The following is a 22,224-nucleotide window of genomic DNA, read 5'->3' as shown; positions in this document are numbered from 1 at the left end:
CAAAACTATTTACATATCAAATGCAAACTGTGCACGTTAAAAAGGGTGAATATTGTCTTCAAAAATTTTTAAATGAATGTCAAAGATAAGCAATGAAGTTTTTCTGACATGAAATGTTAGAAATTTCTTTATTATTACTTATTAAGCACCAGCTTAATTGTGCAGAAAATTTCAAATCCCTTGTCAACAACCCATTCTTCCCCACCCCCACCCCGAATCCTTGCTAAAGAGCTCTTCAAGTAAGGACTCGCTCTCTTCTCTCCTCTGTATAAAACTTCAAGAAGTAAAGGCAAAGAACTGTGTACACCTTGCTGGGAAATGCTGCCACAGATGTGGAGCTGTGTCTGCCCAAGGCTCCCTTTACTGTCCAGGTCCTGAAAGACTCTTGTTCATGAACTGTCTCTTCACAAAGCAAGTCCACCACTAAGAAGAGGGGACAAAACAGAATGAACAGTGGTGGTCAAATCACAATGCAAGTTCAAGACAAGGTCAGAATATGAATTTACTTAAAACTTAATACTGGTCTGCCAGCTTTTATTTCATGTAAACTCTCTGAAAGCACATGTAAAATCTTTCTTTCTTTCTTTCTTTTTTTTGAGTGACTCACAGGTCTCTTAAAATTACAATAGCAAAATAAATGTAATACATTCAAGCTATCCCACACAGAAAACCTTTTGATGGGTTTATAATGCCCCAGCCTAAGAACATAGAACCAACATTTTTTTTATCACATGCAATTCATCATTCAGCGTGATTCTGTGAACTGCTACTACGCACTTACTCAAAGCTAAGCAACACTGAAATGCGAAAACTAAAGGTATTTTTGAAACAGAAGATTTTAGTTGTTAAAATGGTGGCTACAGGGTAAAAGGGAGTTTATCAACTAAATCGGTAAAGAAGAGAGTCTTACCTTGCTGGGTTTATCATTCTGAGGGTCAAATACTTTCTCACAAAGTCTCAGTCCCGTCTCTTGCCTCAGCTGTTGTAAGTAGGCCCTCATCACTTCTAAAATGAGGAGCGGGAAGAACAATAAAAAACTGTATTTGAGAATGCCTCCCCTAAATGTGCTGGCTGCTGATCTGGACTTGACCATGGCAATACATTTCTATACATTTGAACAGGATAACAGATAGAAATGGCAGTTCAAAATTTTCTTTAAAAAAAGAATCTTTTTTGTTTGTTTGTTTGTATTTTTGGTCCACCTATTTCATTTTTAGGGTTTTGTTTTTTTTTTGTAAGGGGGGGTAATTAGGTTTATTCATTTAATTTTTTTTCAGTGGAGGTACTGGGGGTTGAACCCAGGACCTGGTGCCTGCTATGTATGTGCTCTACCACTGAGCTGTACCCTCCCCACAAATGGTTTTATAACTGTTATACTCCTTTTGGTCCAAAAGATTCTCTACACATCTTATTTGTTGCCAAAGATTTTTTTGTGAGAGTGACTAGTTAAGATAACATACATGCTAATGATTCCACTCTCAACCTATACACCAATCAAGGCAAGAAAAAGAGGAGGGTAAAAAGTCAAGTGGAGACAATCCTGTGCCACACAGGGAGGCAGAGATGATGTTCTTACCGTCTTCCTGTTTGTTTGCAGGTTTGGCATAAATTGCATTAAGTGGGAAACCAGGCTCTCCAGGAATGGGAAAATTAGTGATTCCCAGTGTATACATTTCTTTCTCGCCTTGGCTTTTAGAATTGCACTAAAAAAAAAAAATTATATATATATATATACACACACACACAAATGTCGGGGAAAAGTATAATAATATCCAAATAATATCCAGTTTTTTAGTCTAAGTAGCTTTGTCTGAGGTCATGATTTTGGTGTCCTTTTGCAAACTGGTGAAGCCTGTGGGCCCTTTCTCAGACTAATGTTTTAAATGAATATGATAAAACAGAACTACAAAACAAACTAATTATAATGAAATACAATAATTACAATATTAAAAAACCAAATTTACAACATAGTCACACATCTGCTTCTTTATTAATGCACTAAACAACAAGACCCAGCAGTGGGCCTAACAACTAAATTTTGAAGTAGTAAAGAACGTAAACAAAATTTCAAAACATCTTCAACTCTAAATGTACTATGAAATGCCGCAGAAAGTCACAGCTATTGCTAATACTACTGTGGGCTGCTGCCTACATTAATAATTAAGATAAAAAAAAATAATTAAGATAAATGCTAAATTTCAATTAGAAGTTAGTGAAAAGAAAGATGTAACCTTTTCTCCACTCCAGTTCATGGACCTTTGGATTCTAACCTTGGACTCCATGTTAAGAACTTTTGAGCCAAGGGCTTAAAAGGGAATTTTTTGGTCAAGATTTCTGTCTTGGGAAAAATATATGCAAAGCACTAAAACATCACTACCCTTATCTTCTTATTAGTCAACTACACTGTAAGTTTAGAGATATACATTCAGATTTTCCTTTTAAGTCCATTCTCTAAGTCAGAGGAAATATTTCCTGCTTGTCCTTAAAGTCTCAACAAATCCAAATACCAATTAATTTGTTTTTCTGACAGATGATCATCCAAGTTGAATTACCTTTTGGAGTTTCTTTAGACACTCAGAAATGTAGAGAGTTATATATATCAAGGTCCTATCAGCTTCATTCTATGGGGGAAAACCAAACAAAACGGTTCTGATCAAAATGTAACAATTATGTGCAATCAATGAATTCAATCTTTGTCTTTTGATTTATCAACTGAAAACAGCAAAAGCATAGTTACTATGGCATCAAAAATTCCCATTCTCCAAATGCAGTTTTCTCAAGCCCCCTTTCTGTTTGCTTCTGGGGAGGGAGCCACCAGCTTCCACCCTGAGCTGTTTTGGCTGCTCCTGTTTTCCTTGGCTCCCCTCACCCAGGGGAGCTATGCCAACAGGATTCCCCAGGAGCTATGCCAACAGCCCCTCACTCTGTGCAGGAAGGAGAGTTAACAAAGCTGCCTGGGATACCTGAAGGGAACCATACGGCTGGCTAATTTTTAAAAACCCTTTCACTTTGGGATCTCTGCCGAGAACTTCATGGCTCTAAAGGAGGAAGCAATTATTTCACAAGTGACTCGTTCCTGAAGAGTGCCATAAGCCCCCCTCTTGATCGAACCCAAAGGAAAATAGGGAAAAGACAAATGGATGTTAAATCAAATGTGGCAAGGACTTCAGGTCAAATTTTACACAGATTTATAGTTTTAAAGAAACAAACTACACATTTCCCTATTTTTAAGATTATATGATATTCAAGACAGAATGAAATGTGGCAAAATGATAATTACAAAACACAACACTTAAGACCACGCACTGGATACAGAAACATCTATAACATCACCGACTGTTAGATGACAGCTTATAGACCAAGAGTCTACAGATAGATTTCATACCCTGTTTGATTTCAAAAGATCAAAGTTTGGCAAGGAGTTGAAGTTCTATAGTTTAGAACATTATCAAGAAGATTTATTGATATTCCTCGTAACTTGCTCATAGCAGAAGCTCAGAGAACTTCTTTTTTTCCATTTTCCCTTCTCTTTTTCTGCCACCCCCTCTTCCACCTTCCCCTTGAGTTCACAAAAACTAAGAGCAGAACGGAAGAAGGGGTAATTGAGAGAAGGATTCAGGTCACTGAAGTTTCCTTATTTCTCTCTTAGGTCCAGGACACAGAAGTACAGAAAAAATTACATAGCATGCAGAATTTTTTAGTTTTGGACTGCACACAATAGGCACTTAATTACTGTTGAATAAATATAAAGTGTCCTGACCACAGGTTGGCAAATTTCCTCTGTATAGGACCAGACAGGAAGTAGTTTAGACTTTGTGGGCCACAGTCTTTCTCACAACCACTCAACTCAGTTGTTGTGGCGTGAAACCAGCCATAGACGATATAAAAACAAATGCACATGGCTTTGTTCCAATAAAACTTTATTAGAGAAAGAAGGGGTGGTCCAGATTTGGCCCTCAGGCTGTAGTTTGCCAACCCATGGTGTAAAGTTTGGAGGAGAAGTGAGGAGTTAATACTGATACAGAATTAGGCCTGGATTTTCACAAGCACACAATCTCACTTCATTTTATTTATTCCTCATAGCAACCCTGACTACCAGGTAGATACTGCCCCCATCAGAAAATTAAATTAAATAGTAAAAGCTCTGCACTTTACCTTAATTTCATAGTTTTTGAAGAAGACATTGGCTTTGAAGTAATAGATAGCTTCATCCACAATATCTGTATCTTTTGCTAAGCAGGACACAAGAGGAGGAAGGCAGAGAACATTAGCCAAATGTAAAACATAACACCTAAAAAAGCTATGAAGGAAAAAAAAGATCTGAGCTCAATGGTCAAGAGTTTTGGAGTTAAATAAAAAAAAATGAGGCCACTGAAATGTAAAGTCTTTAGAAACAATTTCTAGAAAAATAAATATGTGATTTATTCTTATAGCTTTATTGTTTTTTATAAAAATTATACATGTTCATTAGAGAAATAAATCAATCAAGAGTGAAAAAATTTAATTGTCACCCTACTATCACTATCCAGAAATAACTATTATCAACATTTGGCAAACACAACATTGTAAACCAGCTATACTTCAATTAAAAAAAAAATTGGTAAACATCACTCTAGACATTCCTCAATGCATTTATAAAAACAGTCTGAGACATTGACTAACTTTAATAAAAGCTTTTTAAAAATAAAAAGTATTCAACAGTTTTAATTGAATTTACATACTATAGTGTCTAGGAAAAAAACACTCAACTGTCATTTAGGGACACACTGGGACTCACATACACATCTTTCTTTTTATGAAAACTGTGACTTCAAATATATTTGTACAAGTTGTTCAAGGTTGCTAGACTGAGAAAAGCCAGAAACACGGCTGTAATGAAGACAGCTCACATTATACAATTTCTTTGGCTTTTTTCTGGTTTTCCTTTTTTTAAACTTTAAAAAGGTCAAAATCCCAGGGTCTGGATATCCGGCAGCTGGTTTCAGCAATGCAGAAACAGTTATTTATATTTCTCGTCTCTGACTAGTACTCCAGAACCCAGTTGTCTCTATTCCTGCTAATTCCCCTGCTGAAGAATTTCAACAGAATTCTAACTCTAGCCTTGTGTTCCCTGCCATCTATGTTCTTATCTGTGAAAAGGCAACTTCCTCAGATGGTTCAACAGTGCTTACCAAAACCAGCTAGTTCTAAATGTCACGATGAGGGGGTGGGGGTAGGGGGAGGAGGCTAGACCACAGGAACGTTTAGCATATCAAAGGTGTTCAAAACCTATTTGTGGATGTAAATAAATTAATTTGGTTAATGCTAATAGTTATTTAGCCCACAGCATAGGCTTGCACTTCTCCATACTTTCGATTCAGTTCTAACCTACCCCCCCTGGGGAAGAGTAACAGGTTATTCTTTATCCATAAAAACCATGAAGTTCTGGTTTCTTGGGGTGCCATCCCTCAAGGGCCCAAGAACTGCAAAGGTAATAATTAGATTTATTCCATCCTTGGTCTATTTCATCCTCTGACATAATATGTGGCATTTTGTAATGACCTGAGATGATCTGGGCCAACAATGATTCTTACTCTTCCATTGTACTGTAATTCTTCTTCCTCTTTTTGGTCTTTTTTCACTGTGTCTGGTTCTTTTTTTTTTTTTTTTTTTAATCTCGGAATCAAATAAAGACTGTGGTGACTCAACAAATTTATTAAGTTTACCGAGCTTTCAACTTGTGTTGAAAACAAAATTAAATTAAGCAAAAGTCAAGTCGAGTAGTCTGGCAGAGGAATAGAGATAGTCAGGACAAAATTAGTAAACCAAACCAGGGTCTTGGAAACCATGAATGGAACTCAGTGTAAGGAAACCGTTTCTAATATAATATAAATTACACTGTTGGCAGAACATCTTAGAATGTGCCAGAAGAGTCTCAGTATCTGAAAGAATGGAACTTTTTGAAAAGTAAAAAAAAAATTCCCCCAAAAAAGCGAGTACCAAGAAGAAAGCAAGGATATAAAATTCGGAAAAGCAAGAGAAGAAATGAGTAATGTTATACAGGACGCTTAAGACTTAAGATTGAGGTACTGCTAAAAATTAAGAGAGCCTGAATAATGGACAAAGGAGGCAGATTTAGATAAGGAAGAAGTTAAAATATGTTTTGTTTTTCCCACGTTGATGACAGAGACAGGGTGGGGACATGGCACCCTACAGAAGTAGCAACGTTAGGGCTGATAGTGATGGTGGAAAAGTGTCGATTAAGCACATTTCCTCTTTCCTCTCAACAAAATATCCTGGAGAAACTGGCAGCAATAATAGTTTCCTATTAAATGCAACATATGCCCACAATCTTAAAAAGTCTAGCGCACAACATCCACCAAGCAAACAGAAAATACAAGAGCAACCTGAGACAGAATTTCCCTGATTTAACGTTAGACAGTTACTAGTTGTTTCAAACCAAAATCTAAAAATAACGGAAAGGGGTTTCTACTTACTTTCTCTAGGAGCAGGCCCTTTGAACTGACTTCTGATAGGCAACAGTGCCATGTTTCCAATGAGTTTGGTGTCAGGGTCCATGAGGGAAGAGTGGTAAGCCTGTAGTGGCAAGTCAGGTAAGAACATAGAAGCAGAAAGACAGCAAATATCGGTAGGACAGGTAAGTACCCTTCCCCAAAGGGAAAAAAAAATAGCCCACTCAAGATTAACCGGCTCATGAGAACGGACTATTAAATTTTGAGGAATTTTGAGAAAATCTGAGGCAAGCTGGTTGTTGAACACAGCCATTATTAAAAATTAAATTATGTAAATTTACAATTAAACAAGTTATATTAAAAACAAAGGTAATAAACACTCAAAATGAATTAGTTTCTATTTTAAAAATATTATTTTACTACTGTCTATGATCTTAATGTTTTTTCTGTCTTTTGTATCTTTATGGTGGAAATATTACATATTGGGGTCCTACTGCGCACCTCTTCACGTGCAATGACGTTACACTGGTAGCTGGTGGAATATTTACACTACAGATATAGGCAAACACTATATAAATCAGGGGTACTCAGCCCCCAAGTATTCTTAAAACACAACCCAAGCACGGGCTTTTCAGCTCTGCCACTTCCTGGTTTTATGCCTTTTGACCAAGACATAACTTCTTTTCTTAGCCTGTCTCCAAATTCGTAAAATGAAGAGATATATATACTTGTTTTCAGTGGGTAGGTGTGAGTTAAAGGAAGAGGGAGTAAATATCACACTTATGAGAGCAATTTATATGCTGATTCCCAGTTCTGCTTTTTCACAAGATGTCTGGCTTTTTGTAAGACAACATAGGCCCCATTCATTTATTCATTCATTCACCAAAAGATTACTAAGCACCTTCTATGTGCAAGGCACACAAGACCAGTATGGGCTCCCGTTCTGTTCCTGAAGAACTTTCAGGCAAATGGAGAAGACAGATACTAAGTAACTGATCACGGGGGAAGTCCAGGGTGCTCTATGTGCAACCAGAATGATGAGCACAAAGCTTTAGAGTTTTGGTATATCAAGATTCACTCCTGTGCCACCTTGGGCAAGTTACTTAACTTTTCTGAGCCTCAGTTTCTTCCTCCGCAAAATGAGAAAACAATAACATATCTACTTCAGAGTCACTGTGAGGATTAAATAGGATGATTTATATAAAGTGTGTAGCTCAGGGCCTGTCTGGCACACATTAGGAACCAAATAGTAGTCATGGGATCCATAAAATATATATCCATAACTATGCCTTGCTTTTTTAATCACTAATATGCTTCATCTAAAGCATCTTTTGTTAGCCATCTATCTCCTTCATAGTATCTGTCACTATCTGAAATGATCCCCTTCATTTTATTTACATTTACATATTTATTGTCTGTCTCTCCATTAAAATGTAAACTCCTTAAGAGTAGGGATTTGTTGGCCTTATTTACTGCTGTAACAGTGCTTGGCATGCAGCAGGTGCTCAATAATGTTTGTTGCATCAATAACCACATGTTATTGAACGGCCTTTTTCTTCATCTTAAATATGGATACCATGATAGTGATAAATCCACCCCACAGACTAGCTGTCAGAATTTAAGAGCAACCAGACCACCATCAATTTTCACTCCTACTCTGATGCACAAGAAAACAGAAATATTTGGAAACCAGGCGCGAACCTTGCGTCTGCTCTGAGGGCCCTAAAGCCAGCGGCTCTTGGGTAGCCAACACTGCCGGGGGCTATGGGGGAGGAGTCGAGGAAGTGGGGTCTGACAGATGACAAGCAGCGAAAGGGACCCGCCCCCAGGGGCGGAGGAGGAAGTGGGCCTGCAGGGAAAAAAAAGGAGAAGACGGACCCTAGACTTGAGATATAAAAAATAAGAAGGGCAGCCCGTGGCTTCGCGGCTCTAGTGAGGCTTTGGGAACCCTGCTGGAATTGAGGGATGCAGAAAAAGGGAGAAAACGAGTCGGGATTGAAGAGGAGAGGGCAGAAGGGCCGAGGCAGATTCCTCAGCACGCCTCGGGTCTTTGGCCCACTCTGCCGCGCCCCAAGTTCCCCAAGGCCGACACTCTCGAGCGATTCCCATCCTACGGGGGCCGGTTCCTTTCTCTCGCCTCTCCCCTGCTAAGGCCCCCCGCTTCCTCTCTGCCCTCCTCCGCCCGCTTCTCTCAGCGCACGCACTATTTCTCGCCACTGTCCCAAATTCCCGCCGTTTCGCGACACCCCCAACTCGGCCCCTTTACCGGCATCTTGGAGGCGCCGGAGTTTCAACCCAGAAGAGGAGAATAGGGTTAGAGCTCGGCGTTTCCGGTCTGGCAGCCTGGGAGGGGTAGGCGGAAGTAAGCCGGAAGGGGCGGGCGAGGGCTGAACGCCTCACTTCCGGCCTCGCTGTCCGGGGCTGACTGCTGCGGCTGCGCGGATGCAAAGGGGCGCCAGGGGGCGCTCGAGCCCTAGGCAGGGGCTCTGAGTGTCGCGCATGAGTGAGGTGTGGGCGAAAGGAGACGGATGCTGGGTTTACAAAATCCCGGTGACCAGTCACCTCCTTTGTTTTTCTTCAAAGATCACTTTTTCAGTGGAACATTCCTTGGGTCACTCTATTTTAAAATGAGTTCCAGTCCACCCCCCCTTCTCTCTTTTTCCCTAAATTCTTATGACTTGTTTATTTTGGCGTTTGTCTCCCCCTTTCCAACCACATGAACATCAAAAAAGCAAATGATTTTGTCTGTTTTGTTCACTGCTTTACCCCTGTGCCTATAACAGTGATGGTACATAGTAAGCATCAATAAATATTCGTTGAGTGAAAGAATGAACTCAATCCACTGATTTTAAAGGAGAAAAGATCAGTGAGAAGGGATTTGTGTATTACTTTGTTCTGCAAGTCTTCCTGTAGTGGTGAGGAAATGGACCCTGGGTTTGAATCGTAGCTCTAGTATTTATTAACTGCTTACCTTTGGGCAAGTTAACCTCTCTGCCTGTTTCCTCACCTGGAAATGAAGATAACAGTACTTACCTCAGTGTTGTGAGGAGGAAATAAAATGCATGTAAGTGTTTAGAACTTACATGCCTAGAACATACCAAAGGCTCAGGAATTTTTAGCCTATTATTCGAAAGCACCTACATTAAAAGCCAAGGTCATTGCTGCCTCTGGCCATTTCTCCTGCCAGTCCCTCAGACTGATTTACTTTGTCCCATGTTCCCACATCAGATTTCTCATTTCGATCTCTGGCCAAACTGCACCTTAAAAGGCACAGGGGGAGGAGAGGAAACTTCTTTGACAACGAGGCCAAAGCAGCCTGGTAGTCACTCTCCATTTCGTTACTGTTTTCTCTTCTTCACATTCCTTATCAGAGGTTTCCTTGTTTATGGTTAGTCCCAGAGCCCAGAATGTCAGCTCAATGAGAGTAAGGCCTGGCTTGCCCTAAGTGTTTCCATTTTATCCCCATGCCTGACACCCATTAGTAAATCTGCCTGAGGATTCATGTCAGGCTCTCCTACAAGAAAGTGAAAGCCTTCAGGACTGGAACGGTCACATCCATCTTTTAAACTCCAGTGTCCAGAGGGGAAGGAAATGGAGTCTGGCCCTGTACTTCTTTCCCACAGGCACATACCAGACTCTTCAGAGGCTAAACTAGGGAGGTATAACTCATGGAGTAATGAGGACGGCGAATGAAAAGTTGTCTTTTCTTTCTTCCTCTCCCATGTGACAGTAACATTTCTAAAATTGAGCAACACTGGGAGCTCAGGGTGTTTTTGCCCTTTCCTTACTTGAGGGCCACAGAGAAAGTCCCGAAGCAGCCCAGCGCATCCCCATGTTGCCCGTTCATCACGAGTGCAGCTGGGAGAATCGCTCATCCTAACGGACCAAGGTGCAAATATCCAACTCTTGTCCCCAGCCTGGGCCTGCAGGCACAAGTTACCACTGAGAACTATGGCCCCTCACACTTTGCATCTTTAATTAAAATGGATCAAATTTGACACTGCAGGTGTACTTCTGCTATCTAGGCTCAAGAATGATTAAAGATTTAACTTGAGTTGCAGGTTTTCTCTAAGGATTTAATTCGCATCAGCAGAAGATCCAGCACCAGTGGAGCCTGGGCCTGTTGTGAGGATTAAATGAAAAGGATTATGTAAAATGCTTCTTCTCAGCACAAAGCTGGGCAGAGCTCAATAAATGAGATTCTGCTTTCCTTCAGCAGGGCCTGGGCTGTCAGCGGTGCTAGAGAAGTATCTGCTGATTGACTAGCCATTCCCCAGGGCCCATCCCAAATGAACTCAGAAATACTAAAAATAAACAATTCAATGAGGCAAGAAATTAAAAAGAAAAAAATGGTATCTTCTCCCTTTTTGTGTGCATTTGTAATTCAAAGAAAGTATACATTTTTAAGTGCTCAGAGACTACAAACCATGTTTTCTTAAAAAGTCACTGCCTACATTTTGACCCTTGGGGAAATTTACTCATTCAAAAATTTGCCCTGGCTGAGTTACTTCAAATTCTAACTGGAAAACAAGAGTGTAACAAAAGGTTAATGCTATTTTTCGGTTTCTTTTATTTATATACATATATATTTTAAAACATAGTTGCTTTTCATTTTCTAATTATGCAAATAATATATTTTCAATGTAGGAAAACCAGAAGATACAGATAAGCAACGGTCTTACCTACATCCTTCCAGATTTTTCTTTGGACACATACATTTATACTTTGTTACAACAGTTCTTGTTCCTCCAAAAAATTTTCAAAAATAACAAAAATCAAACAGTAAAACTAAAAGTAGACTGGTCTCAACTGTACCACAGGTGCTAGTTTATGTTCTATACAAATCTATGTACATTCATTTCAATTTTGACTTTTAAAATCTAAATTGATGCTGTTAAAATAATACTAAAAGATGACACTTTAAACAGCAGCATCTCAGGATAACTAAGAACTTGACTCAGGCATGCTGCTGATTGCTGATAAAGAGCCAGGTATTATTTTTTTCATTAAAATCAGAAGCTTCCTAGTATTGTATCTTTTGAAGAGAAGAAGGTTCTGCTGTTCAGACACAAGCTCCTCATATATATAGTTACTTTTTAATAAACTCTTCATTCATTCTGGTGTTCTTGAAAATATTCATCAAACATAGAAGACTCATCTTCATGTTCCTGACACAAAGGAAACACAAGATATAAAATACATTCGTTTCTCCTCAGTTGGACCTAGTATGTGTTTACATGTTTTTCAGGTAACGCTCTGTAAGGAGCTAAGGCCCAGGTCCAGCTCCAGGTGTTGCTCATAGGTAATCATTAATAGTGACAAAAGGCATGACTGCTAGAATGTTTCCAGATATGTGGTGAATCAAAGGGCTTATATCTCATTAGAGGTTAACTCTTATTTGAGTTTACACTCACGCTGCTTTTCAGCTAACTCACTGTGCTAAGGCCCCACTGACACGGGAGGTCGGCCCAATTCCAGTTGAATTTCACCTCCCCTTTGCGTATCTTTCCAAGTCCTAAGTACAGAGAAACTTAATAATATATATTGTCCTAACAAAGGGCAAAGTAAAACTGGTATCACTTGTTCAGCACAAGGGTCAATCTCAAAGATCACCCAGAACAGCCCAGGTTTCTGCCACCATGAAGACAAAAATTAGAGCTCCTGGGATTTCGCAGGAGACCAGTGAATGCCGACAAACATTTTTACCAAAAGGCAATAAACACCCCAAACCAGAAATTACCTTTGGTTCTTTAAATTCCAAGTCTTCTCCATACTGAATGGCAAAATCAATGTGCTGTAATACAATGTTCATGCTTTCTTCATCTGACTGATCGTAAGGCAAAAATCGAACCATGCTGTAGTCATCGATCTACAAGTTGGGGTTTTCAGAAAGGGCCATTCTGAAGTTGTACAAAATACTTAATTTTCAAAGTATATTTGAGTTTCATCACCATTTATACTCTGATTAAAACCATCTGTTTATGTGTGTGTGTGTGTGTGTGTGTGTGTGTGTGTGCGCGCGCGCGCGTGTGGGGAGGAGGGACAGACATATACAAAACAACAGCAAATCAATGTTGATTTTTCCGACCTCTGACCAACTAGAACACTCGTTAACTTATTATTTAACTAGACATTGTTTCATAGGCATTTACCTGAATTTGATAACCACTGGAAATTTCAAAAGGACAGACAGTTTTGAACTTCCAAAATGGCTTGGAATAATAGACATGTCAGTTAATTTATTGGATACTGCCAAAAAATTGTTTCTAAATTAAACTGCTGACCAGCCAGCCCACGGACTCCCTACCCTCCTCCTTTTGCAAGGAAATAGGGTTAGACTGTGCTTTCCATAATGGTGGCCACTGACTGGATGTCAATAAACACCTGACCAGGTCATTAAAAATAAAACCCAACAACTCGGAGGGCATTATCCTAAGTGACAAAAGTCAGAGAAAGACAAATACCATACGATATCACTTATATGTGGAGTCTAAAAAATACAACAAATTAGTGAATATAATTTAAAAAAAGCAGACTCACAGGTATAGAGAATAAACTAGTGGGCAGAAGGAAGGGGGAGGGACAAGTAAGAGGTACTATTAGGTATTAAAATAAGCTATAAGGATATATTGTGCAACACAGGGAATATAGCCAAAATTTTATAATAACTGTAAATGGAGTATAATCTTTAAAAATTGTGAATCACTATACTGTACACCTGTAACTTATGCAACATTGTACAGCAACTATACTTCAATAAAAAATTTTTTTAAATAGAAGTCTTTAAAAAGGAAAAACAAAAACACAAAACCCAACAATTAATAAAGCTTACCAGTCCACATATAGCGTTAGTCAATTTTTTGAATTTTTTGCTTCTCAAGTCACTTGTAGAATCATCTAATAGAGAATACATGTCTGGATCTAGAAACCTTTACAAGTGAGAAAGAAGACTGATGAATAAAAGGAAGAACATATCAAGAAACTAGATTTATTGACTGACAGAACCTCACACCTAAGTAAAGCTTAGAAGGTTCATCTCCGCAACTGAAATGTGATGGTTAACAGAAGAAGTGAACTCACTTTTCAATTTCCTTTTTAGCTTTCTTACTCAGCAGATCCATTTTTGTCATGATGTTGACTTGAGGAATTTCTAGAGAGACCATAGCACTCAGGGCTGCCAAGATGCCAGAAATAAACTAAAGGAGGAAACAGAAAAGGGAAGATGAATCAACTGGTACCAACAAAGTTCCCCGGTCTCCCCATAAAAGAGAGGCTCCTGCTCCTCTCTGAGAAAAACTGGCCTAAGTAAAAGAAGTGCTAATTCTAAAGAAAGACACCACTAATTAGACGGCTGACCCTTGGTCTCCAAGGGTGAGGACAAAGAGGGAAAATGCAGATTTAATCTACAGTGATCACAAATCTCAATTTAGACATATCTTCAATCTCCTTCATCATCAAATATTCCTTAGGGCTGTTGATAAGAAATAAAGTTTATTTTAGATAGTCCATAAACTAGACAAAAGGTTCTCAGAAAAAGACTTATATGCAGATATGCATCTGCCTAATTTTTCCTTGCAAGTACTTCCCCCAAATCTATATAGTATCATAATTTACCATTTGAGTTAAAAACACATTATTATAATTCAATAATAAGGGATATTAAGTAAGTCTGGAGTATAGTTTGTGAAATGTCCAGAATCACAAAATTAAAGGAGATTGTCCTCTGCTTGTACCCATGACTGAGAAATCAACAACAGATTTATCCTCAAACCTTGAATGACTCCACCATGAATTGAGAATCAACAAGAAAAACTCCACAGACTCGAAACTCCCACTGTTCTAGCTGTTGGACCAGCTGTTTCATCACGGGCAGGTGAGTGTACAACTCAATCTGACCTACATGAAGAACATTACGAGACTATTACAATCAGGAAATATGTTAAATTACCAAATTACAGGGAAAAAAATTCCCATAAAACAACTAAGGGAAAAAAAAGCAAGTCAACCTCTGGTGGTTAATATATTGAATTTTTAAGGAGTCTTACAGGTTCTTGAAGCAATCACAATACCAAAAAAATCCTAAGGAAACAATTCAGTTTTATGTAGAAAATGACGTTCTTCACACTTCTGCTTTTTCTGTCCAAAAGCAAGTGATTTTGGGGGGGAGCGTTCATCAACCTGTACACTTATGATGTCTGCACTTTTCTGTGGGGGTGTGTGTGTTCCATTAAAAGTAAGGGCAGAATGGGCGAAGTGAGAGCCACAGACAATCAAAGGTAGGTTAGGCTCAAGTCTAAAATTCACAATTTGGCTTGAGAAGTCATGTGTGATTATCTGTCCCCTATCAGCCTCTCCTCACAACATTTCCCTTTGTTTACTGTGTTCCAGTCACATGGGCCTTTTTGGTGCCTCAAACCCACCTCTTTCCTTCCCTGTCTAAAGGCCTTCAGCGAGCCGTGCCCTCTGCCTGGAGCAGTCTCCCTCAGCTCACCCTACGGCCCGGCTCACTCGATCAGAAGCCTCCGCAACCTCCCTGCTATGTGATGGTCTGTGCTAACCCTGCACGGCGCCTGTCACGGGTGAGTATTAAATAATCATTTGGCTTATGTGGTTATACTGTCAGGCATTTCCACTTGCCTATGAGCTCCATGAGGGCAGAGACCACGGCTACCTTGCTCTCCAGGTAGTTCCAATATACAAAATAAGCCTTCAGTAAGCTCAATGAATGAAATAGTCCATGAATAAGCGAGCTGTGCCTGACTGAGGCCGAGTTTAAGCTATGAACACTCACTCCACTTTCTCCCACTTAGGGCAGAACGAACGTGACTTCAACGAAAATGACACATTCAAATTGCTGACTTACCTGGACAGTCAAAAAGGATGTAGTCGTCCTCCACATGCCCAAGACAGTTCTCCAGCCAGTCAAAATTATTGGCAAAGTACTCCATGCAGAACACCAATCCTCCATTGGGACCGAACTGCAGAGAATTGTCTTCCATCACATCATCCACCTCGATCAGCTCCCGGATATCTGGAAAGGACAGACGGGGCCCAGAATAAGAGTGTCCATTTGAAAACAGTTATCCTCACTAGTGGTAACTAACTTATATAAAAACTCACATGTATGAAATTATTTCTACATGTGGTTATTCACTGTAGCGATGTTCATGGGAATAAATTAAATAAATATTTGTACAGACAATGGAATCCTATGCAGCCATAAATAGGAGAAGCTCTTTAAGCACTGATATAATCTCCCAAGTACACTGTTAAGTGAAAAGTGCAAGGTGCTGAACTCTGTGTAGGAATGCCGTAATTTGTGTTAAAAAATTAAAATTCACTATATATACAAATATACATATTTTATTTTATATGCATAGATTATGGAAAGACACCCCAGAAACTAGCAGCACTGACTGCCTCCAGGAAGGGTAGCCGACGGCCAGGACACAGCGCTGGGAGGAAGACGTTTTCCTGTAGACTGATTCTTCTGTACCTTTTGCAATTGAACAATGTGAATATATACCACCTATTTCAAAACAAGTCAAACAAAACCAAACCAAGAAAACCAATCTCCATTTTTTAACATGATGACCCTAGGGAAGCTATTTAACTTCCCTGTGTCTCACTTTCTTTATTTATAAGAAGGGGGACAAATCACATATCCTGGGGTTGAAGGATGAGGACTACATGAGATCACATAGCTAAATCATCTATACCTGGGGCTTAAACAATTCTGGAATATGCATGGTTCTCTTCTATTAGAAATTTTTGGAAATCAGTATTTTTGTGCTCAAACCTACAATCTCGGTTCACAGAGAACTGTGCTTTACTCTGCTACATTTATACAGATAACGTCTTCCTACACACTTTCTCTGGGATAAACGTCTGCTCTGAGTTGGACCAATACAATTGGTCTTCTAAAAGGATGACTCAAGGACACTAATCAGTAAGACACTAGGACCAGAAGTGATGTGAACTTGGGGTGGGGGACCTTGCCGAGTGCCATGCGTATCCTGAAGCAGAGAAAGCTGCTCTGTAAGAGAGAAAAAGAGGCAGAAAGCCAGCCTCGGTTCACGTTAGTTTCTGCATTTTGGGTTCTAGTCTCTCACAAAGTCTTGCTCTTAGGTTTTGTGAGAAGTCTCCTGATTCCCTCCCTTTATGCAAGCTAGTTTGAGTGCTTTCTGTTGGGCCCAACCAAACCACCTCAGAGCAATACAATGCTTCTTCTCAAGGAAGGTGACTGTTTCATGCCTCTTCCTTTTTTTCCAACCCACCTTCCCCATTCCCACCCATTTCCGGCCACTCTCAACTGATGACCACACAGGACATTCATAGAAATCAGATGCCAACAAAGAGAATTTCCCACGTTCCCACCACCAACATTACATGATGCCTTCCACCCTGGCTTCCCTCCTGCTACTAATGGAAGAATCCCCCAACTCTTGGCAAAGGCAAAACCCTCCAATTGTTCGGGAGACCCTCCCCTTCCTCACTCTTGCAGTCATTCCTACTATCTGGCATCTTCAATTTCTCTCTTCCTACTGGACCATTCTCCAGCATACAATTGTTCCAGTTGACATCTCCAACCTTAAAATGAAAACTTCCTTGACCCTCACATACTCCTCCTGTTATCATTCCACTTTTCTGCTTCTTTCACAGCAAAACTTCCTCAGCAGGTCACCTCTGCTCAGTCATCTCTACACGGCATCACCTCCAGTTCATGCTTCAAACTGCTCCCACCTGACTTCCATCCCTGCCACTCCACAGAAATCACTAGTCAAAGTCACCCACACCTCCGTGTCCCCAAATCTAACAGCCACTCCTCTGTCCTCATCTTATACAACTTCCCAGCTGTATCTGATATAACCAACCATCAGTTCTTTCTTGAAACAGTCTCTCCTGCTGGACTCTGACACTATGTTTTCCTGACATTCCTCCTACCTTACTGACTGCACTGCCTCTACCAAATCTCTGAAGATGAGACAACTTCAAGGCTTGGTCTTGGGTCCTTTTCTCTAACCATACTCCCTCCCCACATGATCCCACTCAGTCCTGTGGCTTAATATTCTATCTATACACTGCTGACCCTCAAATTTCTATCTCCAGGCCAGACTTCGTCTTGCATCCCAGACTATTATATCTGACTATCTCCTTGACATCACCTGTTAGATACCTATTGGACATCTCAAACTTAAGTGCAGAGAACTGCCTCAAACCTAAACTGACTTGTCTTCCTCCTCAGTAAACAATGCCATGCACTCACCAATTCAAGTTAGAAACCCAAGTGTCACTCTTGATCTCTCCCTTTCCTACACCCACAAACTGCTGCTAATTATACTGGCAAAATATATACCAAATCTGTCTGCTCCTTTACATCTCCACCATGACCACCCTAGTCCAGGCCACTCAGACAACTGTCATAGCGGCACTCTTGGTCCCTGCTTCTACTCTCGACCCTCTAGAGTCCACTTTTCATCCAAGAGTAGAGTTATTTTAAAAACAGAAATCACATGCCAATCCTCTCCCCTGCGTAAAACCCTTTAATGGCATTCCACTGTTGACAGACACTATGAATTGAATATTTGTGTTCGATAAAATCCGTATGTTGAAAACCTAATGCTAAAGGTGATGATATAAGGTGGGGCTTTGAGGAGGTGAATAGGATTAACGCTCTTACAAAAGAGGTCCCAGAGAGACCCCTAACCCCCTTCAGTCATGTGAGGGCAACTGGGAAGAGGGCCTTCATCAGAACCCGACCGTGCTGGCACCCTGATCTTGGACTTCCAGCCTCTAGAACTATGATAAGTCTATTTCTGTTGTTTTTAAGCCACCCAGTCTGTGATGTTTTATTCTAGCAGCCCAAACAGATTAAGAAAACAGGATAAAACCCATTCTTACCATGTCCAATGAGCTCTACCCATCTCTTCCCTTCACTCGTTATGACCCAGCTCCAGCTTTTCCCATCTCTAGGCAATTTATTGACCTTGATGTTCCTTCATCTTGGAAAGCCTTTCACTAGCTTGGAGAGCACACTGCCATCTTCAGGTCTAGGCCCAAATATCCGCTTCGCAGAGACATGGTTCTGGACTACACTACCTAAAGCAACCTCCTCCTCACCAGGCTATTTGCAGTCCTCATCACAATCTGTAATACGTTTACCATTTTGCTTATCTCCCCTGCAAAAAGGTCCACAAAGGCAGGGATAGTATCTGTCTTGTCCTCTTCTATAACCTTGGTGTCTGGCATATAGTAGGTGTTCAACAGACATTTGAATGAATAAATTGAAAGACGTTAAAAAAACAAAACTTAGACCGATCACTTACAGTGTGATCAGCAGCAAACCAGATTTCCCACAGCAGGACTAAAGATGAAAGAAACAGAAGTGGGGGTGGTGGTGAGTCCACTCACTTTTAATTCTTCTATCAGAGACTAAGAAAGGATACTGTCACATATATCAACATGAATTGATGCCACCAAATGACATTCAGCCTCATGCTGTTACCATGAAACCAGAGGACCAGACTGTAACAATTTTCAGCTTCTGTGCTGAGCAGCCAGCACTTACTGCCTCCCCACGCCCCTATTTTTCCTGAAGAATGGGGAGGGCTCTGCTCAGGACTCACCAGCCATCACGGAGTAGCTGAAGTGTTCTGCTGCAGGATCTAGGTTCACAACTTGGACAGACCGATTGAGGGCTTCACAGTGCTGGACCATGGTGGCACAGTAGGTGCTCTGTAATGTCACAGAGAGGGTGAGAGCAACAGGCAGTGTAGTTGCTTATCCCCTATACCTCCAGGACTCTCCACACCCCTTGGGCAGTGTCCACTAAGGCCAAAACTATTCCTTCATTGACCAAGAAGAAGCTGATTGAAAACAGAGTAAAGGCCTTGGGCTGGGAGTCGGGACACCTGACTGAGCTGTGGATCCAGACCTGGCTCGAACTCATAGGTAACCCTGGGAAAGTTACTTTTCCATTCTGTCCCTCCATTTTCTTGTCTTTAACTGGGATGGCCTCCATGATCTCTAAGGTTCCTTACTTCTCTTAATGTGCAACAAGTAGAATTTAAAGGGTATATTTCTGATCATACAGTGCAGCACCTAACACATAGGGTCTCCACTGGGATTGGTACAGTCCAAAGCTTTAGGTAGGGTGGTCGGGGGTACTGTCTCTGAGAAGAGAGGCAGAATATTTGAGCTGAGGAATGGCAATGTGCTTGCCAAGCCAGGGGAAGAGCATTCCAAGATGAGAGAACATCAAGGTTAATAAATAGCCTGGAGGTGGGCTATCAGTGTACAGCTTTTGGTTAAAGAATTCTTTATCCCTCATGTAATCATTACCATACTATGTTAAAATCTCTAAGCTACTTGTCTGTCTCTCCCATTCTCTATTTAAAGGCAGAGATATGTCTCATTTAGTTTTATAAGCCCAGGAACTAAAACAGTATCTGGTACACAAAATAAATGTTTGATGATTCTTTTTTTTTTAATTGAAGTATAGTTGATTTACAATGTTGTCTTAGTTTCTGGTGTATAGCACAGTGATTCAGTTATACACACACACACACACACACACACACACACACACATATTCTTTTTCATTATGTTATTACATGGTATTGAATATAGTTCCCTGTGCTATACAGTAGGGCCCTACTGTTTATCTATTTTGTAGACAGCAGTTCATATCTTCTAATCCCAACCTCCTAATTTATCCTTCCTCTCCTTCCCCTTTAGTAACTGTAAGTTTGTTTTCTATGTCTGTGAGTTTGTTTCTCTTTTGTAAGTTCCTTTGTATCTTTTTTTTAGATTCCACATATAAGTGAGATCATGTGATATCTGCCTTTCTCTGTCAGACTTACTTCACTTAGTTTGATAATCTCTGCGTCTATCCATGTTGCTGCAAATGGCATTCTTATTATTTTTTATGGCTGAGTAGTATTCTATTGTATAAATAAACCACATCTTCTTTATCCAATCATCTGTCGATGGACATTTAGGTCGCTTCTATGTCTTGGCTATTGTAAATAGTGCTGCTATGAACACTGGGGTGCATGTATCTTTTCAAATTAAAGTTTTCTCCAGATATAAGCCCAGGAGTGGGATTGCTGGATCGAACAGTATCTCTATTTTTAGTTTTTTAAAAACAGGGAAAGCTTCACGAATTTGTGTGTCATCCTGGTGCAGTGGCCACACTAATCTCTGTATCATTCCAATTTTAGTATATGTGCTGCCAAAGCAAGCACTTCTTGATTATTTCTAATTGACTGACTTAATATGTTTGAATAAACTAAAGGGCAGAGGATTTTGTGTGTGTTTTAGTCACTACACAATCCCCAGGGCCCAGAACAGTGCTTGGCACAAAGAGCATGCCCAATGAGTATTTCTGATAGCAGGCATCAAAAGTTTACAGTAAGACACTTATCTAACACAATCAGTCAGAATTGATTGGAATATTGATCTGGAATATAGAAACGATCTTTATCATGCTTTTAGCTTTCTCCTCAGTGACTTTACACATACTGTTCTGTCTAGGAGGCCCTGTCCATATATCGCACTGTATTTTAATTGACAAGTCATCTATAAGTATTCCCAGACAGACTATAGGTTCTGGGTAAACAAGGGCCATATCATAGTCACATGCGTATCTCCTGCACCCAGGATAGGTCAAGCATCAGAGCAATGTGTCAATATAAAAACTGAGGCCACACAACACTTCCACAGACTCCAGTGTTTCCCACTCTCCTGTTATTTGATCAATATCATCACAAAGTTTCTACCATATTTGAATGTCCCTAATAGGAGTCCCTTAATAGCAGTTCACAAGAAAAAATTGTATCTCTAACCAGAAAACCAGTCATATTTATCATAACATGAAGTTAACCACAAAATAAAACACAACTTCAAAATTCTTTCAGTTCTAGCTAAATACATTGCTTGTCAAAAGCTCTTAGTCTAAGATCAGCTTTCCAAAAAGACTTGAGTATTAAATAAGTGTTGAAGGTGCACTAGCACCAAACTGAAAATTTCACATCAATGCAAACTGAAGGAGAACTGAAAAGGGAGCAACTTTCTCAATATTAGATTCAGTATTCATTAATGTCACGTCCCTGTACCTCCTAAAATAGCCTCAAATATCAGAAATCCATGTCTCAAGCTCTGAGTAACAGTGATTAACCAGACACCATTTCACCTCCTGGGAGCAAGACAGGGACACGTTCTGGAGTTATACAATACTGGATTCAAATTCCAGCTGTCACTTACTAGCTGTGTTATCTTGGGCAAAAACTTAACCTTTCTGTCTCATATTCCTTATATGTAAAGTGGGAATGATAAGACTTCTCTCACAAGGTTGTTTTGAAAATTATTTTTACCGTAGTATCTATGGCTTAAGTACGCAATAAATATTAGTAATTATCATTAATCTCCTTTCAAAACAACAACAAAAAGGACACCGAAGCCCAAGTAGCAGAAGCGAGCGGCCCAGGGTCTCAGGGTCCCCAGTACACACACCCGCCAGTCCCTCCCCCAGAACCTCCTTGCCTCCCACAAACTCAAACTTTTTTTCTCCTTCTCCCGCCAAATCCTCACCTTCCCGCTGCCTGCGGGGCCCATGACCAGCTGCGCATACCGAGGCATGCCGGCTCCTCGAGTTCCTGGTGCCTGCCGCAGCACAGGTTGACCACCACGCTCCCTTCAGCCTTCGCGCGACGCCCACCGAGTTCCGGAAACATGACCTATGAACCAATCGCATTCCAAATTCCTTTTGCGT

The 22,224-nt window shown here is 40.3% G+C and overlaps 2 protein-coding genes and 1 non-coding gene across 4 annotated transcripts; all 3 read right to left on the bottom strand.

Moving 5' to 3' along the window:
* Positions 1 to 111: 111 nt before the first annotated feature.
* ARPC3 (actin related protein 2/3 complex subunit 3) lies at positions 112 to 8,834 on the bottom strand. The gene is made up of 7 exons (XM_010995872.3): positions 8,719 to 8,834; positions 6,477 to 6,576; positions 4,156 to 4,232; positions 2,553 to 2,621; positions 1,577 to 1,703; positions 911 to 1,005; positions 112 to 423 (listed from the first exon to the last, which is right to left on the bottom strand). Exons 1-7 carry the CDS (start codon positions 8,722 to 8,724, stop codon positions 361 to 363), a joined length of 537 nt encoding a protein of 178 aa, XP_010994174.1. The 5' UTR covers positions 8,725 to 8,834; the 3' UTR covers positions 112 to 360.
* Positions 8,835 to 10,998: 2,164 nt separating this feature from the next.
* On the bottom strand, positions 10,999 to 22,221 carry GPN3 (GPN-loop GTPase 3). 2 transcript variants are annotated; one of them, XM_010995870.2, is made up of 8 exons: positions 22,084 to 22,221; positions 19,079 to 19,187; positions 15,316 to 15,483; positions 14,224 to 14,348; positions 13,533 to 13,648; positions 13,285 to 13,381; positions 12,193 to 12,321; positions 10,999 to 11,620 (listed from the first exon to the last, which is right to left on the bottom strand). In XM_010995870.2, the coding sequence occupies exons 1-8, from the start codon at positions 22,204 to 22,206 to the stop codon at positions 11,561 to 11,563; spliced, it is 927 nt and encodes a 308-aa protein (XP_010994172.1). In that variant the 5' UTR covers positions 22,207 to 22,221; the 3' UTR covers positions 10,999 to 11,560. The 2 variants fall into 2 exon arrangements, with proteins under 2 accessions (XP_010994172.1, XP_010994173.1); XM_010995871.3 differs by having other exon boundaries at positions 22,044 to 22,172.
* Positions 20,595 to 20,698, bottom strand: LOC116150076 (U6 spliceosomal RNA). The gene has a single exon (XR_004133753.1). It is a non-coding gene; the product is annotated as a U6 spliceosomal RNA (small nuclear RNA).
* Positions 22,222 to 22,224: the final 3 nt, after the last annotated feature.

Source organism: Camelus dromedarius, chromosome 31, assembly GCF_036321535.1.
Source record: "Camelus dromedarius isolate mCamDro1 chromosome 31, mCamDro1.pat, whole genome shotgun sequence".
Lineage (NCBI taxonomy): Eukaryota > Metazoa > Chordata > Mammalia > Artiodactyla > Camelidae > Camelus > Camelus dromedarius.
The sequence above is the reverse complement of the archived record's forward strand: the minus strand, read 5'-3'. Positions and strand labels throughout refer to the sequence as shown.

Bases quoted from the DNA above. Each gene is read 5' to 3' on its own strand.
- GPN3 (XM_010995870.2), bottom strand. From the start codon at position 22,206: ATGCGATTGGTTCATAGGTCATGTTTCCGGAACTCGGTGGGCGTCGCG. The intron at 19,188-22,083 runs GTATGCGCAGCT...GTGACATTACAG, and splicing joins CGAGGAGCCGGCATGCCTCG to AGCACCTACTGTGCCACCAT. The intron at 11,621-12,192 runs GTAATTTCTGGT...CCTTTGTGTCAG, and splicing joins TGGAATTTAAAGAACCAAAG to GAACATGAAGATGAGTCTTC.
- ARPC3 (XM_010995872.3), bottom strand. The intron at 4,233-6,476 runs GTAAGTAGAAAC...TGTCCTGCTTAG, and splicing joins AGGGCCTGCTCCTAGAGAAA to CAAAAGATACAGATATTGTG. The intron at 424-910 runs GTAAGACTCTCT...CCCTCTTCTTAG, and splicing joins AGAATGATAAACCCAGCAAG to TGGTGGACTTGCTTTGTGAA.